Source organism: Sardina pilchardus, chromosome 6 (assembly GCF_963854185.1).
Source record: "Sardina pilchardus chromosome 6, fSarPil1.1, whole genome shotgun sequence".
NCBI lineage: Eukaryota > Metazoa > Chordata > Actinopteri > Clupeiformes > Clupeidae > Sardina > Sardina pilchardus.
In genome coordinates, this window is record NC_084999.1 from 32,077,756 (window position 1) to 32,093,776 (window position 16,021).

At 41.9% G+C, this 16,021-nt stretch overlaps 2 protein-coding genes and 1 non-coding gene across 3 annotated transcripts; 2 read left to right on the forward strand and 1 right to left on the reverse strand.

Moving 5' to 3' along the window:
* Nucleotides 1-225: 225 nt before the first annotated feature.
* tpi1b (triosephosphate isomerase 1b) lies at nucleotides 226-4,683 on the reverse strand. The gene is made up of 7 exons (XM_062539464.1): nucleotides 4,486-4,683; nucleotides 3,023-3,146; nucleotides 2,732-2,816; nucleotides 2,348-2,480; nucleotides 1,676-1,761; nucleotides 1,155-1,242; nucleotides 226-889 (listed from the first exon to the last, which is right to left on the reverse strand). The coding sequence occupies exons 1-7, from the start codon at nucleotides 4,595-4,597 to the stop codon at nucleotides 771-773; spliced, it is 747 nt and encodes a 248-aa protein (XP_062395448.1). The 5' UTR covers nucleotides 4,598-4,683; the 3' UTR covers nucleotides 226-770.
* A 621-nt stretch (nucleotides 4,684-5,304) lies between these two features.
* LOC134083494 (U7 small nuclear RNA) lies at nucleotides 5,305-5,358 on the forward strand. The gene has a single exon (XR_009939738.1). It is a non-coding gene; the product is annotated as a U7 small nuclear RNA (small nuclear RNA).
* Nucleotides 5,359-6,104: 746 nt separating this feature from the next.
* On the forward strand, nucleotides 6,105-15,732 carry lpcat3 (lysophosphatidylcholine acyltransferase 3). The gene is made up of 13 exons (XM_062539461.1): nucleotides 6,105-6,256; nucleotides 7,256-7,363; nucleotides 8,374-8,480; nucleotides 8,817-8,910; nucleotides 9,384-9,421; nucleotides 10,656-10,834; nucleotides 11,449-11,557; nucleotides 11,687-11,773; nucleotides 12,160-12,326; nucleotides 12,618-12,765; nucleotides 13,584-13,739; nucleotides 14,391-14,519; nucleotides 15,206-15,732. The coding sequence occupies exons 1-12, from the start codon at nucleotides 6,172-6,174 to the stop codon at nucleotides 14,502-14,504; spliced, it is 1,392 nt and encodes a 463-aa protein (XP_062395445.1). The 5' UTR covers nucleotides 6,105-6,171; the 3' UTR covers nucleotides 14,505-14,519; nucleotides 15,206-15,732.
* The last annotated feature ends 289 nt before the right edge of the window (nucleotides 15,733-16,021 follow it).

Here is a 16,021-nt window from a genome sequence, read left to right on the forward strand (position 1 = left end):
CACTAGAGGGCGACAGTAGACCATGGGAGAACCTATGAGATGCGTTTCCCAAAACCATAATTGCTAACCTTTTAGCAACTTGGTTGGTTACCAACACAGCTATATGGCTTTGGGAAATGCACCCCTGTCTAATTCACTATAACTCGTACAAAGATATCTGACATTCCTGTGCAGCATGTCGTCATAACCTGGGTCTCAATTGAAGATCAAAATCAGAAGTCAGGATATTCTCGCCTAGTTTTTATTGTTCATTACAGTATTCTTACGATGGTTCTTCTTTACTACCATTGGCCACAATACAATATGATTGACATGTAATGGACATCTCTACGCAGAGTGTCCTACATCAATGAAGTAAAGGATCAGTCAAAACGAGAAATTACAAAAAAAAAAGCAACCTACAATGAGAAGACAGGATTGTCCTCCTAATTGACACTGCTTTAACAATACGCTGGTAAACTTTCAAGTAGAAGGCAGGGGTGTTATGCCCCGTGGTGTTTTTACTGTTTTGAACACTTGAGTTGGGGTTGGTACAAACATTTATGTCAAAGTTGAATTCCACACTAGAAGTGCAGTGCAATACAGTGTATGAGTCAAATCGTCTGTCCATTTAAATTACATAAAAAACAAAAGGAAAGGCATCAAAAGGCTGAAACATCACAAAGACACTTGGGAGAAAATGATAGAAAAACACTGAAGGTGATGGGTCTAAGTGCATGGGTAAGAAGATGGAGTTGGCCACCATTGTATATCACTTATGAATCTCCTTTTTATGCCTTTGCATTGATGATGTCAACAAACTCGGGCTTCAGAGCGGCTCCACCAACCAGGAAGCCATCCACGTCCTTCTGAGAGGCCAGCTCCTTACATGTTCCCCCGGTGACAGAGCCTGGACAAGAAAGAAAGGAGAGTTGCTGCGGGATTAGGTATATGTAAATCTTTTCTGTCTTTGATGAAATTACATGACATCTAGATATTGCTTGTCATACTTTATGCTTGCTCACAGGTAATACTTCAAATGATGTAGGTAGATTCAGGAGTATAAAGGCATATAAAACAACTGAACTGAATAAATGTAAATAAGAAAAGACAAAAAACAAATCACAAATACTATGGTGATGTACTGTGTCATATCTCCATAGGGTGTTACTGACCTCCATAGATTATCCTGACAGAGTTGGCAACAGCCTCAGAGACGTTGGTCTTCATCCACTGCCTGAGTTTGTCGTGAACCTCCTGGGCCTGGTCAGAAGGAATACTTATCTCAGCACATGGTGTTCTTAACAACTGACCTCAAGACACTCTAGACAAAGATTGTTAAGGCGGAGCAAGATACTTTGTCAGAAGCCACTTCCGGGAACCTGAATCGCACAAGGGGGTCAAAATCCCCCTTTATGCAGAGCAGAGGCCATAGACTTCAATGGAACATTGGTCTGCAAAAAGGGGGATTTTGACCCGGACACCTGGAAGTGGCTTCTGATGAAGCTTCTTGCTCCAGCTTAACAATTTTTGCTCTCAATGCATAAAAGACACTAGCTCACAAAATAAATGGCAATTGGCAATTGGTTTGACTTGTCCTTGGTCACAGACATACTTTTCACCAGTCATAACAAAACAGTAAGATCCAAAAAGGTTTTCCCGTTTGGTTTCCCCATTGGTCTGACGTTGATCTTACCTGTTGTGGTGAAGCGGTTTTGCCAGTACCAATGGCCCACACAGGCTCATAGGCAAGCACAACCTTGCTCCAGTCCTTGACGTTATCTGCAAAAGGTTTGAGTATAGTTATGAACATATGTCAGGATCAAAACAAATGCTTCTCCCCTGTCCATGACCTGCACTAGTGTGTTATTATTAGATGTTTTAAATTATTATTTTATTTTCATTTTAACAGCCTAATAGAATTTCAGATTATTGGGGTAATGTACACCATCTGGCAGAGGGGCTCCCACATCCTAATTGGGAAGGAGCCAAAGGGAGTTTTGGTCAAAAACTGGCTTCACACCAACAGCAGCACAATCTATAGGCTTACTGTACTATGGACTAGAGAATTGCATAGTGCATAGCCTAGGCAGCTTGTTGAACAACAGGTGTGTTTACTGGTCCATCCCATGTTGCACACTGTCTCTTAAAAAGTAAAAGTAAGACTTGTCACAGATTAGCTCTACCAATATAAAATATTTCTAATGCAATGCCAACATACCAATAATAGTACAAAATAGAAGATATACAAATATGGCTAGACTATACTTTGTCTATAGATACACAATAATAGTGCATCAAACTTATAAGTATTCTTGTTCCACTAGTTTCATTAATTTGAATAAAATTGGATATATTCTCAGCATACCTGCAATAACCTTAGTCTGTGCGAAGACGACCTTCTCTGTGATGCCAGCTTCCCTCTCATCCAACTTCTCACCAATGCAGGCGATCACTTTCAGACCATTCTCCAGGGCATGAGCAGTCTTCTGGCCAATCAGCTGTCAGATACACACAAACATCAAATCAGAGAGGCTTGGCAGGGATGGGGGTTGGGGCATGCAGAGTTGACACAGTTTGTAATGTCTGTGTTGGTCTTAAATATTCCACAGTCTAGTCCTCTTAATCTGTGATGAGGCACTTCATTCAGCATTTGCAGTGTGCCACACGACCACAAATGTATTACTATCCACATAGTATATTATTTAAAATGGAGATTAAAAACACAGGGTGGTCTTCACAAATGACATACCTCGTCACTCTCACCAAAGACATGGCGTCTCTCAGAGTGTCCAAGAATAACCCAGTGTACTCCACAGTCCTTGATCATTGCAGGGCTGAGAGAACAAAAATGCCAATGATGCAGACTCAAAAAGAAAACATGCTTGTGGCATCATTTCATTCAAGTATTGTAAAACATGGTATTGGCAAGATGCTATGTAAGGCTTGTCATAATATTCTCTTTTTTTGTTTGTTTAAAGTAGGATCACACATTCTCTGACTTCAACTTCGCTGATGGCCACACCATCACTAATCACAATACCTGATTTCTCCAGTGAAGGCACCCTTGGCAACTTTGTAGCAGTTTTGGGCGGCCACACCAATCTTGGCATCCATCTTTGACCTGACAAAGTCAAGGTAGATGGCTGGGGAGCCGCATACCACTTCTACAGAAGAAGGATGTAGAATATATTAAACAATGGAACAAGCTAATGGAAAGAATAACCTAGGCCACCAAATGCAGTATTTAACCTTTATTACTTAGAAATGCGGCCAATGTTCAGCTGCATTCAACATTACCATGGCAGAGTGCAGTGTAATCTGAGATTTCTGAATTATGACATCATGATAGCAACAAACCCAGTGCCCCTGTACAGTATCAGTGGAATTAAATGTAAGCCTATCTTGAGTCAAGTGGGAAGGTCAAACACCAAGTGTAACCACTAGTTGCAAAGGGCAGTCACTGCTTGCATGTCCTTCCTTGTAAAGGTCTGAGTTCAACATAGAAAGGTCATCCCCACTATAGCATAAGGGTCAGAGTGCAACAAAAGGGCAAGGGTCGACAATTGGAAGACTATCCTGCTACCCTACATATGAATGGCAGTCAGATGTTTGCACTTTGACTTTATGTCTAGAGAGAGCGAGAGAGCGCGCAGTGGGCTCATGTTGCAGTTCCTGAGCGCACGCCTCGTTTCTAAATGCCCTGTAATGGCTTGCCGGTGATGAAGCCCGCATTCACACAATTTGAGGTTGTACTTTGACAACAGAGCACAGTACTCAAACCTGATATATGGCATGAAATAGGCTACGGTAAGATTCTGTAGAAGTGCAGCAGTTACAGCAGACTTATCGACGGAAGCGAAATCCAGTGTTTCTGAGCAAGGCACAAAGAACTTGGCTGCCACTGTTGCCATCTCATGATCACGGAAATTACAAACGTGTACGGTGCTACGTGCAGCTGTGCACGAGCATAACGTCAGTAGGCTATAAGGGAATCCTTCACTTCATTCATTCTCTTGCTTCAAAAGTCCATGCTGCATTTTTACAATAAGCACACAAGAGATGTAAACATCATCTTAGCCGTCATTAAAAGACTGCAAAAAGACTATATTACATACATGTAAAAATGACAATATAGCAGCATCGCTGTCAAATTGTAACGTGAATTGTCCACCATTTTGGTCACAAGCTACAGCTGACTCAAAACCTGTCAGAAATCTGTAAAATCTTCCAATAGATAATCGCTCAGTTATTTTTAAAAATGTATATAACACGAGCGAACAACCGTGGTACAGGTAGTTGAGAGGGCACATTTTGTTCTGTGCTCTTTCACACAATGGCAACGCGTGAAGGGGAAAGTATAAGCAGGCCTACACCTGTTATAGGCTACCTAATTTATAATGACCAAATAGATAAGAGTTTACAGAAAAACTTGACCAGCTAACTGTAGCCTAAACGCACATTAGACAACATTGTCCTCCAGCTGAGGCAGGCAGACATACGCACCAGTATCCGCATGCAGCTTGGCACTGTTCAGGGTATTAATGAGCTCGCCGAGACTCTTCTTGTCTCCATTCATTTTCCAGTTTCCACCAACGAAAAATTTCCTGCCGGTCATCTTTGCAGATATCTGATTTCAAAGGCTCTACGGATAAACTGTATGAATGGGCAGCGTAACCCTGTGGAGAGAACAGCGACCTTTCAATGTTCAGACAGTGCTTATATCACCATCGTGCATTCAACTCCACCTCTCGCAGCATATCATTGGTTTACTGAAGCACGCCCGCTGAATCACTTCCTTATTTAAAGTGTATCGAGCAAAGGATGGACAGGGGAAAGTGCGAGGATTGCACTCGGATTCAGAATCTGAAGTTGGTGGAATTTTGCCAAGTGCATGTTACGCGCGTGCATTGAAAGAAAACGTGCACAACAAGATATGTTGCAGAAATGCATCACTTTCTATGCACACAGCGCTGCGTGTTTTGCGTACCTACAAATATGTGCTCAGAATATCCATATAATATTAACATTTTTACAAAGAGCATTGGTCACTATTGCCTATTAGATCTCTACTACACATTGTGTAATGGGCGTGCCTTCCGTCTACCCAGAAGGCTTTTCGTTCAAAATAAATGTTTCACTATAGCTAAAATAGCCCGAGATATTCTTACTCACTTCCAGCATTTATGTTTTGGATTACTATATTTACTTTGTATCAAACATATTTGAATAAACTCTAGCTATTTTTGGTCGACGTACTCCCACTCTGGTGGCACGACTTGTGCAACAGCATATACCCTAACTTCGCCCTCTTGTGGACCATTGGAATATTTGCTTTTTAGTATTTGTCTAGCAGGCCTCTCTTAAAGAGAAGCCCACCTCTATATGTTTAATATCAAAAACATTAGCGATAATAATGATGGGTCTACGTGTTATGTTTGAATTCTGATTTCAATCGATTCGTTTTAACAGATGTATGTATGCAATATTTAAACCGATGGTACGTATAGATATGCGCATGCTAGTATAAAATCGGTGATGCTGTAGGACCACCACTAGGGAGCGAAATAACACTCTGAATAAGACATAATGTCCGATCACAATGGAACAATTAATACAATTGTTGTTACTCTAATACTGTCAATTCTGTGAACAGCAGTTTCGCCCCAGACATTGACGGCCATGCCAAAGCATCTCAATTATGTTTCGACATGAAGCCGTGATCGCAGCTTCCAAACGTGAGGGTTTTTGTTTTGTGCATTAAAACAGTATATGTTTGCGTGCTGGATGAAATATAAAACATCTTAATTTCCTCTTATTTAGAATAGCAGGAATATGCAGGTAAGATAAGTTGACATGAACATGGGCCCGAACACTCCAAGTACTAGCTACTCGAACACTTGCCGTCTGAAAGCAGATAAAATTGTGAGCTGCCATCTACACACAAAGCTGCAGCTAGGGGACTTCAGAAAGACCGCGGTGGGAGAACCCCCTAAAGTATCAAATTGCAGACTGAAGGTCGTTGTCACTAAGAAAATAATGATCAAAACGTGGGAAGGTTAAAGGCGAGTGGGAAGGGGTGGAGAGAGCTCGCGCTACGTTGTGCAGAGGGCAGGTAAAGGAGAGAGGGGTAGACGTGTGCCTCACACATCCAAGCAAACAACACCGGAGTGACTTCCGCCCACACGAAAGATGGCGGCTCCCTTGATGGAGGAATTGTCGGAATATTTAGGTTCCCCAGAACCGGCTGTTCGGCTGATTCTATCTATTTTGTTGGGTGAGTGTAGTGTATCGAAATGTGACGTTTTTAATGTGATTCCTCTACTCGCTATCATTTTAGTGTTAGAGTTGCAGGAGCTTACTCTAGCTATTGATAGTTCTTGTCTGTGAGTGTAGCCCGCTAGGCGCTTGTCAGTCTAGCCTTGAAAGTAACGTTAGCATTAACTGCCAAATAATTATTTGAGGATGACAGTACGAGGTCGAGTCCGATGATGAATTGTTCAGACCAAGTAACATAGTGTATTATTATACATATTGATAGATCAGTTGCTGTACAGGCGAGTGTTAACGCTGCGTAGACGTTGACAAGTGATTAGAGAAATGTTTGTATTAACCTGTATGCTCTGTGCCTAAAAACATACATGGCATCACATTACACATTACTTCCACGTATAGTACTTGAGTTGTCAGGGGAGATAAGTCGGTGAGAGGGGAGTAATGAACTTTGATCTGACACATTGGAACCTTTGGATCTTTCACTTATCCGTCTTGCAAAATATTTTGCAAGTTTCTTACAACAATTGTAACTTGTAGCTACCCAGAAAGATTCCAATAATCCCTTTTTTAAACAATAACGTTAGTGGCGGAACCCTCGTTCCAAGTTGTCTATGAAAGCATAGGCCTAATCTTGCCGCTCATGAACATTTCTTAACTTCTAATAAGACTCAAACCACTCTACTGTTATCTTTGTAATCACTGAGAGATAGCGGTTGAGGCTACTGCTGTTGCTGATTCTCCTCCGTGCAAATATAAATGATTATCCAGCTGTGTTGTGTGGTGTACTTTGTGCAAATGCGTGGAATTGGACTGCTCATCTCTTAAACTGTAACAGAATTGGGAATCTGTTGCACTGAAAGCAGTGTTGTGTCAGTGTCACATGCACTAACAAAAGGTCATATGCTTGAACCAGTTCTTTTGTCTGCAACAACAGATGCATAAGTGATATTAACTGACTCTCCCTCTGTCTCTCTCTTTCTCTGTCTTGCTGTCTCTACAGGGTACCCTTTTGCTGTCATTTACCGGCGATATATGTTTTACCAGTCCCCGTCGATCATCCACCTTTACCACGCATGCTCTGGACTGGCTCTGGCAGCTTTTAATTTTGGTGAGATGGATAAAGGATGAGGAGCTGTAAACGTATAAAAAAGAGGAAATCTTTGTCTCAGACCAGAACTCAAGAGTCAGCAGTAATTCAGCTGTAAAGAACCCTGCTAGCCCCACAGCTTAGATATTAGATATCTCACAGTTTCAGATATAGTCAGGGCATTAGGTACCTGTCTGTAGTATCAGTGATTTGTGGGTATGTCATTTTGTGCTAACAACAGTTGTAAACAGTTGTTACTGTGCGAAGTGCTGTTTTAAGGTAAGGTAAGTTTATTATCCACAACTCCCACTTTGAAGATCTTTAATATGTTTTGTAGCATGGAAGAGTGAGGACCTATTTGGCCTGTTTTGTCTGCGATCACATACACAGAGATATGCTGACGTTCAAAGGTCATATCAATGATTTTCTTGGTGACGCTGGCCGCAAACAAAGAGGAAGGATGTTAGATACTTTCATGGCAAAAAAACTGGGTGAGGGGCACTTGTCATGGTTGAGTGCATGACCGGAAATTCAGGATGGTGCTATGAGAGTGAGCATGCTAATGGGATCAAACCAGTGCAACCAGTATCTGAAGTCTCATTGTAACTGAAGTCTCATTGTATATTGTGTACTTTTCCTCCCCCATCTCTTTCTGTCATTTATGCTGCATTTGGACTTAACAGCAGGTCTGTGTCTCTTTGGTTAAACTACTCTGTTTCTCTTTGTGTATCTAGTTGAGGTTTTATTTGTCCCCTTTACCGTTTTCCTTTTTTGACATTCTACAAAACTGTTGATTTGCTTATCATGGTCATGGAATTTCAGTATCTGGCAAAGTTCCCTTTGTCTCCCCCCTCACCCCCTGTCTGCTGCACTGGGAATGAATGCCAGCCAACAGTTGAGTTTGACAGGTCACACATGACTGCACTAACATCTAACACCTCCCCTCCCCTCCCCTCCCCCTTTTATATCTTTCACCTTTTCCCCCTGTGCTCCCCCTCTCTCTCTCTCCCTCTCTTCATGTGGCTCCCTAGGCTCTCAGGTATATCACTCTGCATTATGCATTGTCATCCAGTTCTTGTTGCTGAGGCTCATGGGAAGGACAGTGACAGCCGTTCTGAGCAGCTTTCTCTTTCAGATGGTGAGGCTGCCATTCCTTTCCTCATTCTGTCCCTGGCTCTCTCTCTCTCTCTCTCCGTACCCCTCTCACCCACTCACACAGCTCTTTGTTGTGCAGGGTATGCGCACAATGTGCACTTGACAGCCTTAACTCTTCTGCTGAGCGGTGCCTTGTTCTCAGTGTAATGTCACGGTGCATCATATTCTGTCCATCTGCTAGAATGTTATGTCATGACTATACCATGGCATACGCCTAAGCACCATATTTTTACGCTGCATCTTGATTCTGTTTGCCCACAAGTTGCCCCAGTTTTGTCTGTGTGTGTGTTTGAATTATACCCTGTCCTCTTTCCTACAGACCTATCTACTGCTAGGATATTACTACACTGCAACAGAGGAGTATGATATAAAATGGACCATGCCACACTGTGTTCTGACACTCAAACTGATTGGTATGCTTTTCCTCTAGTTAAATGAGAGAAAAAACATACTTATTTATTTACTTTTTGGAAAGTACTCTGTCCTTTCTCTTTTCTTTTCAATTGCCGTGTCTGTGTGTGATTTGTGTGTGTGTGTGTGTATGTGTGTATGATTTGTGTGATTTGTGTCTGTGTGTCTGTATGGTTTGTGTGTGTGTGTGTGTGTGTGTTTGCATCAACACAATTTAATTCCATTAATGCAATTTGTCACATTCTAAGTAGTATAATTCAGTTTTAATGTTTAGCATTAGAAACTTCCATATTCCAGCTAATGACTAATGTCTACTAAAACAGAGGCTAATGATACTTGATTGGCCAATATGTTCCCTGGCGTTCCTTGTTGGATCAACAGAGGAACAGGCCCAGACTTGCTTTGGTCCAACTCTCATAATCGTAGAACTCTTACTGACCTAGTGACTGATTTCCATTGCATTCTCTGATTGCAGGTTTGTCATTTGATTACTATGACGGTGGAAAGGAACCAGTGAGTTTACTCCAGCCTATTCCATCATTGATCGGTTCTGTCAAGTATTTGTGATGTTGTGATGCTTTGCATTACCCTTTCACCACTAAGTCTTTTTGTTTGTTTGTTTGTTTGTTTGTCTGTCGTCGTTGTCGTCATCATGATTAACCCCTCTCTATAAATCCCCTTTTATTTGTTATTTGTTTGTGGCTCTGTGAGGGAGTGCTGGTTTTAAGTCAAAGGAACATGATAACCAGATGTGAGATGTGTGGCAATCGGTTAGACCAGCAGTACTTGATATTGTGAAGGTGACGCCTAGTGCTCATCTTTTAAACTGTGTGTGTTGCAGTCGGTAGGCATCAGTAATCCGTTGTCATGTGTGACCTCCTGGCTAGCTGGAGGTCAGCGCTCGAGGTGTCCCTGTCTCTCTCCTGCTCCTGGTCCTGCTGTCCTACTGTCATCAAGATTGTTTGTTTGTTTGTTTGTTTGTTTATATTGTCAGTTTATTTCTGCCCGTCTTGTGCTGTTGACACCCCACCGTGTCCTGTTGCTCCTCCCCTGTCATTTCTGTTGTGATCTGTGTCTGATTGGACTTCCTTGGGTTATCCTTAAACAAACAAAATAGTCCCCCATGACGCAAAGCTATAGAACACTATTTGGGACAAAGAAATCTATTAATGTCTTCAAAGGCGATCAGTAAATAAATCTTACAGCTGGTCATCCATCTGGGTTGGAACTACCACCAAAGGGAATCTTTATTTTTCCTGGTAATGTTTCCTGAAAGCACAAAATGGCAATTTGAGTGGAGAGCAATTGAAGCTATTGTGCTGCTGTGTTTGTGGTCAGCAGGATTGTTTTCGCTCAGTGATAACCCAGGGTAAATGGAAATGTGCACTTTCATGCAACTGTCCATTTGGTCAAATCCTGAATACTGACCAATGACCTTTAATCTGTCAAGCAATATATGACGGAATATCTCAATTTAACAAAATCTCTGCACATTTGGATTGCACATTTAAATATATATATTTATGCCTCATAAATCAAATGGCAAGGTGCAGGAGTTATTGATATAACTTTACATGAATTGGACAATTGCATTGAATGGTCGATGTGAAGTGACACCTGATTTGGTCATACTGTCTTCCCACTGTTAAATGGTGTGTATGTGTGTGTGTTGCTCTAATCTGATCCCTCACCCCATATCTGCGTCGGTCTTTTTGTCTTTCTCCACGTCTGTCTCTCCTTTGGTTAGTCTCAGCTGAATGCAGAGCAGAAGAGCAGTGCGCTGTCTGAGGTGCCGTCGCTGCTGGAGGTGTGTGGCTTCTCCTACTTCTACGGAGGGTTTCTGGTCGGGCCACAGTTCACCCTACGCACGTATCAGAAGTTGGTCTCCAAGGAGCTCTCGGACACTCCAGGAGAATTACCTGACAGGTGAGGATCGCCCCCCGCCCCCCGTCGTGAAGATGCAGACCTGTTGGTTTCAAAGTGGAATACATTTCTACTCAGTGATTTTTCTAGATTAGAAAACTGTAATACAAAGGTTGCAGCTTTGTACATGGGCACTTATGGGAAATGACAAATGAGGATGAAGACAAAGCCATCCCTGAACACCCATGGCACAAACATTTTCTTTTATATTGATGTACATTGTAATGCTAATACTGAGTGTCAGTTCAATGCCAGATTTTGAAAACAATAGCTTGGGTGGAACTTGAGAAGAACATTATTCAAAGACCAGAAAAGCAAGAATGTTGTTTCTGGCGTTTCTGGTCTCTGAATAATGTTCTTTGTAACATTCTGTTACAATGTTGTTGTAAACCGGATTCCCTATCCACTGTTTGGTTTCCTGTCTTAGACAGGAAATTAACACAGAACTTACACACACAAAAAAACTGTGCTACAAAAAAACTACAGCTGTAACTGAAGTGTCTTTGCTTAATATATCTTATTAATCAGTTGTTGCTTTACAAGATCTTATCATCTGTGTGTGTCAGCATCACTGTCTTTATTCCTCTTTTTTGTCTCTGTCTGTCCCCCCTCCACAGTGTGCTGCCTGCCATGAAGCGCTTCAGCTTGGGTCTGCTGTGTCTGACCATCTTCACGATAGCAGGCCCCTACTACCCAGACAGCTACTATCTGACAGATGACTTTGAGGTCCGTTACACTTCTCCAAAAAAAATGGTGTCGCAATGATGCAATCATTGCGTGTCAGTGAATGTAAAAACGTGTTGAAGCTTAACTGGATCATTTCACCACAATCACACCTCTCCACTTCCCCCTCAGGCCCAGCCGTTCTGGTACCGATGCGTGTTCATACTGCTCTGGTGCAAGGTCAACCTGTACAAATATGTCAGCTGCTGGCTCATATCAGTAAGTATGAGTTGAGCAGTACATTCAGTGGGATTGTCAAGGACTGAAGTGGGTGTGCAGTGTTGCTGCCGAGATAAGACTCTTGTGGTGTTAGCTTGAGAGGACTCAACTGCTCAGCAACCCTTTTTCTGTTGACTAGTATTGTTGTATGTTGTATGTGATGCACTGTATTGTCATCTGTATGACTTCACATTTCCTCTGCGCTTATCCTCATGGGTCACACCGATGAGTTGTTTACAAAAATGGGAGGCTTCTTTTATGACTCACGTGTTTCTGTGCGTTCACACCCCATAGTTTAGTGCCACTGCCCAGGCATAATTGAACGAATTGTCTATTCTTTTGTGCCCATGTGCTCAACATACCTGCATGATCTGTGCATTGTTTAGGAGGGAGTGTGTATACTTGTTGGGCTTGGCTACAATGGCAGGGACCAGAACGGGGAGCACCAGTGGAACGCCTGTGCCAACATGAGGATGTGGGTCTACGAGACCACGCCCCTCTTCACAGGCACCATCAATTCTTTCAACATCAACACCAACGCATGGGTGGCAAGGTCAGTGCTGAAACATGTTGTTTTGTCCGAAGAAGACCCAGGCAAGTTAAAACGTCACTGTTATTAATTAAAAAGTTTGGAGCTACTCTCGGACATTCTCTCTCTTGCTTTACCAGTGCTAAACAATAACATCTCAAACCCTCCTTCAACATTAGACCTCTGATCCCAGTAGATTCATATTCATTTGGTCTTCAACTCAATTAATCTTTTAAGATATGTTTATTTGTACAGTGATTGAATGGAACAGATGGAATCTGATTGTCTATTTCTCTCTCCCCTCCTGTCTTTCAGACACATTTTTAAAAGGTTAAAGTTCTTGGGAAACAAAATGGCGTCTCAGACGGCCACCCTGGTGTTCTTGGCTATTTGGCATGGCCTCCACTCCGGCTACCTGCTCTGCTTCTCTATGGAGTTCATCATCGTCAACGTGGAGAAGCAGGTGCCTATTGTAACTGCTGAATCTCAAAGTGGAGATGGGCTTTCTACTTCACATTTATCCACCTCCCTTATCTGATAGGCATCTAAAAGATGACTCCCTTTATCTAGAAGCATCTAGAAGATAATGTGGCACATGGAGTGAAGTAGTGAAGTGCTAGTCAAATGTGCACATGGAAATGACTAGCGCACTGCAGAGTCTTATGTTATGCTTCTCTATTCTCATCCAGCTCATAAATATAGAGGTCCGTGGGAAGGAAATGCATTATCTCTCCCCCATTAACATTGTTCAGTGTAGCGCAGTATTGTGTCACTGATTCACTCGAATGCATTATTACCTTTCTCTCTGCTGTGGGGAGAACAATTGGCCAATTGGGATCCTTCATTTTACTCACTTTAGGATTTGTGTTGCTCTGTTCACTAGCAAATTGCCATGTTAGGTGCATTTTTTTTGTACTTTATTGGTTTTCCTTAATTTGTTGTGCTTTTAAGTGGAACAGGATTCAGTGGAGTGGATTTGATATTTTAGAAAATGCTAGTCTGAGTTTGTATAAAGTTTAAATATTTGAAATGGAAGATGACAATCGCACAAACCCAGAGCAAATAATGATAACAGGGTTTTCAAATGTTTAGTCCTAGAAGACGCTTTGGAATGTGGATTAATGGTGTGGGGGGAAGAAAACACACTTCCTCATTCCAGGTCATGGTTGATACGAAAGCGTGTGGTGAAAATAGTTGAGCTAAGCAACTGCTGACAAATGTGCAAAAACTGACAATGTTTTTCTCTCTCTCTCTCTCTCTCTCTCTCTCTCTCTCTTTCAGGCCATCACATTAGTAAAGGACAGTCCTTTACTGAACAGCTTGGCCAACAGTCCCCTGTACCCCTTCATATATGTAGTCCAGCAGTTCATCCACTGGCTCTTCATGGGCTACCCTCTGGTGCCCTTCTGCCTCTTCACCTTTGACAAGTGGCTCAAGGTACGGCACCCATGGCCTCCGGATGAAGGGCCGATGTGCTCCCTCTATCACTCTACCACACTCTTTGCGCGCCTTCAGCTCTGAGTGCAAGAGCAATGTTATGTGTTTAGCTGTTCAGTGTTGGCACCAAAAATATAATTAGCCAGAAGCTTGGAATCCCACATGACCGGTGACCGCAGTAGACTCATGATCAGCCACCACGTTAACCAAAATTCTGCTGGCTGGCTGCACTTGCGCATGATTGTCTCCTCCAGCCGGGTTCAAGCGTCTGGGCACTAGAATAGTCCACGCTAACGCCGAGGCGAACCTCCTCTAAGGGTCGACCTCCTGGCTCCCTCTAGTGCCCTGATCCTTAAATTGTGCCTCCCAAATTGAGCCTTGGCCAGCTTTACAGAATTTGAAGCAGTACTGGCCACAGATACTGTGCATTTTAGATCATTTGGACAAGCTATCATGAGCTCTTCTGAGTCCTCTGGATATATTAATGTAACAGATGACTCCTCACAGTCAATGGGGCTATGGGCACATAACACACGTGTGAAGTCTTTGTCATAACAACAGTTCTGGTACTATTTCTGGCTTAAAGTGATATTATCACTATCTTATGTATTTTGTCTGTCTGATTTTTTTTTTTTGTTTCTATCTGCGCAGGTGTACTCGTCTGTGTATTTCTGTGGTCACATCTTTTTCTTCATTGCCTATCTCATCCTGCCATACCTCCGCAAGGCACTGGTGCCGAGGAAAGGAGATCAAAAACAGGAGTAAAAAAAAAAAAAAAAGGTAAATGCAGCCAATGGCATGATCATGTCTGATATGTGTTACAATGCATCTGTAATGTCAATCAAATTCTACAGTAGTTTTAAATAAGTATACAAAGCAGGATAATTTGTTTATTAAAGGTACATTTTGCAGGTTTAGGTATTTTCTGCGACTGTAGAGCTCCCTCTAGAGTGGCGATATATTTATATCTTACTCTGCTGTTGTAAATAGCGAACTTTTCGTGACTTATCCCCCCATGTATACAATGAAAATGCTTTTGTTGTGGATGTGAAGAATTAACAACAGGTCTCCAACTGTCTCTATCTCCAAAGACCAATAGCTGACAAGATAATGTTTCATGATTCTCACGAGATCGCTGTTCTTAAAGTTGCATGGCTAGTTTTCTCGGTAGCGACTCATTACGTCTATGCTATATATATGCTACCGGTGAATGATTCACCAATTAGTTAGTTTACCATCAAATTGGCTACGTAAAGGTGAAAATCTTGCATAGTGTACCTTTAAGTTTGCTATACATTATATTAGTAAGTTTAGTAGGTTTAGCGTAATTTCAGTACAATAAGTATTAATAAGTGCACAGTAATCTTGACAAATCATCTTTTGCCCTTGAAAAAATATCTGTGATTGCCTCGTGCCCCTGTCCAGCTGATGAGGTCAGTAACTGTCTCTCTCTTGGTCTTCCTCAGGTCTCTTTATTTGGGATCCTGCCGCTGACCGAAGGGAATTCAGGCTATGAAAATAACATGAAAGTGTTTTAGGCCTTTAGTAATTTATACATGTATATAAACTGTACATGTACAGAGTTATTTTCCATTTCATACATATATATAAATACATATATATATGTGTATATTTTGTTTTGCTTCATGGGAGACGATGAGAGACAATTTCCCAGGAGAAGACTGCTGTGCCGGTCATCTCTTGTCCACTGATGGCATGCGTTTCTCCATGTCCGAAACTGATGAGGGCGAAAGAGAGTAGAGAAGAGGATGCTGGAATGGACACACTGATAAGAGGCATCAGATTTATCCCTCACTCAGAATATGACTCGCCAGTCACATGTCTGAAGCCTAGATGAGGCTTCATCTCCTAATTTCATGTCCCTCCTCCTATGAAGAAGAATGGGTTCTAACCTAAAGGCACAATGTCAAATGTATTTGGCACTTTGCGGCTTAATGTAACATTGATTTCTGTTGTTGGAGGAAGGGGGGGGGGGGAAAGATCGCTGCTGTTTTACAGGGAATGACTATCTTAGTGTAGAACACTTTTCTAAAAACTCCCCCGCCAATTCTCAGACTCACACTAAGCACTGTAACATACAACAGACACACAAGAATGAAAATTGCCTTGCCTTATCAATGAATGTTTTAATGTGTTTTGTTTGTCATTTCTATTTTTTGTTGGGTTTTTTTTTTTTTTTTTTGGAGAAGACTTAATTTAGGTGGGGATAGAATGCAGTTTTAGTTTTTAGATAAGACGTCACAAAAGGGAGATGTTTTTTT

Bases quoted from the DNA above. Each gene is read 5' to 3' on its own strand.
- tpi1b (XM_062539464.1), bottom strand. From the start codon at position 4,597: ATGACCGGCAGGAAATTTTTCGTTGGTGGAAACTGGAAAATGAATGGA. The intron at 1,762-2,347 runs GTATGCTGAGAA...AACCTTTTGCAG, and splicing joins ACAGACTAAGGTTATTGCAG to ATAACGTCAAGGACTGGAGC. The intron at 1,243-1,675 runs GTAAGATCAACG...CCTTCTGACCAG, and splicing joins AAACCGCTTCACCACAACAG to GCCCAGGAGGTTCACGACAA.
- lpcat3 (XM_062539461.1), top strand. From the start codon at position 6,172: ATGGCGGCTCCCTTGATGGAGGAATTGTCGGAATATTTAGGTTCCCCA. The intron at 8,481-8,816 runs GTGAGGCTGCCA...TCTTTCCTACAG, and splicing joins GCAGCTTTCTCTTTCAGATG to ACCTATCTACTGCTAGGATA. The intron at 13,740-14,390 runs GTACGGCACCCA...CTATCTGCGCAG, and splicing joins CCTTTGACAAGTGGCTCAAG to GTGTACTCGTCTGTGTATTT.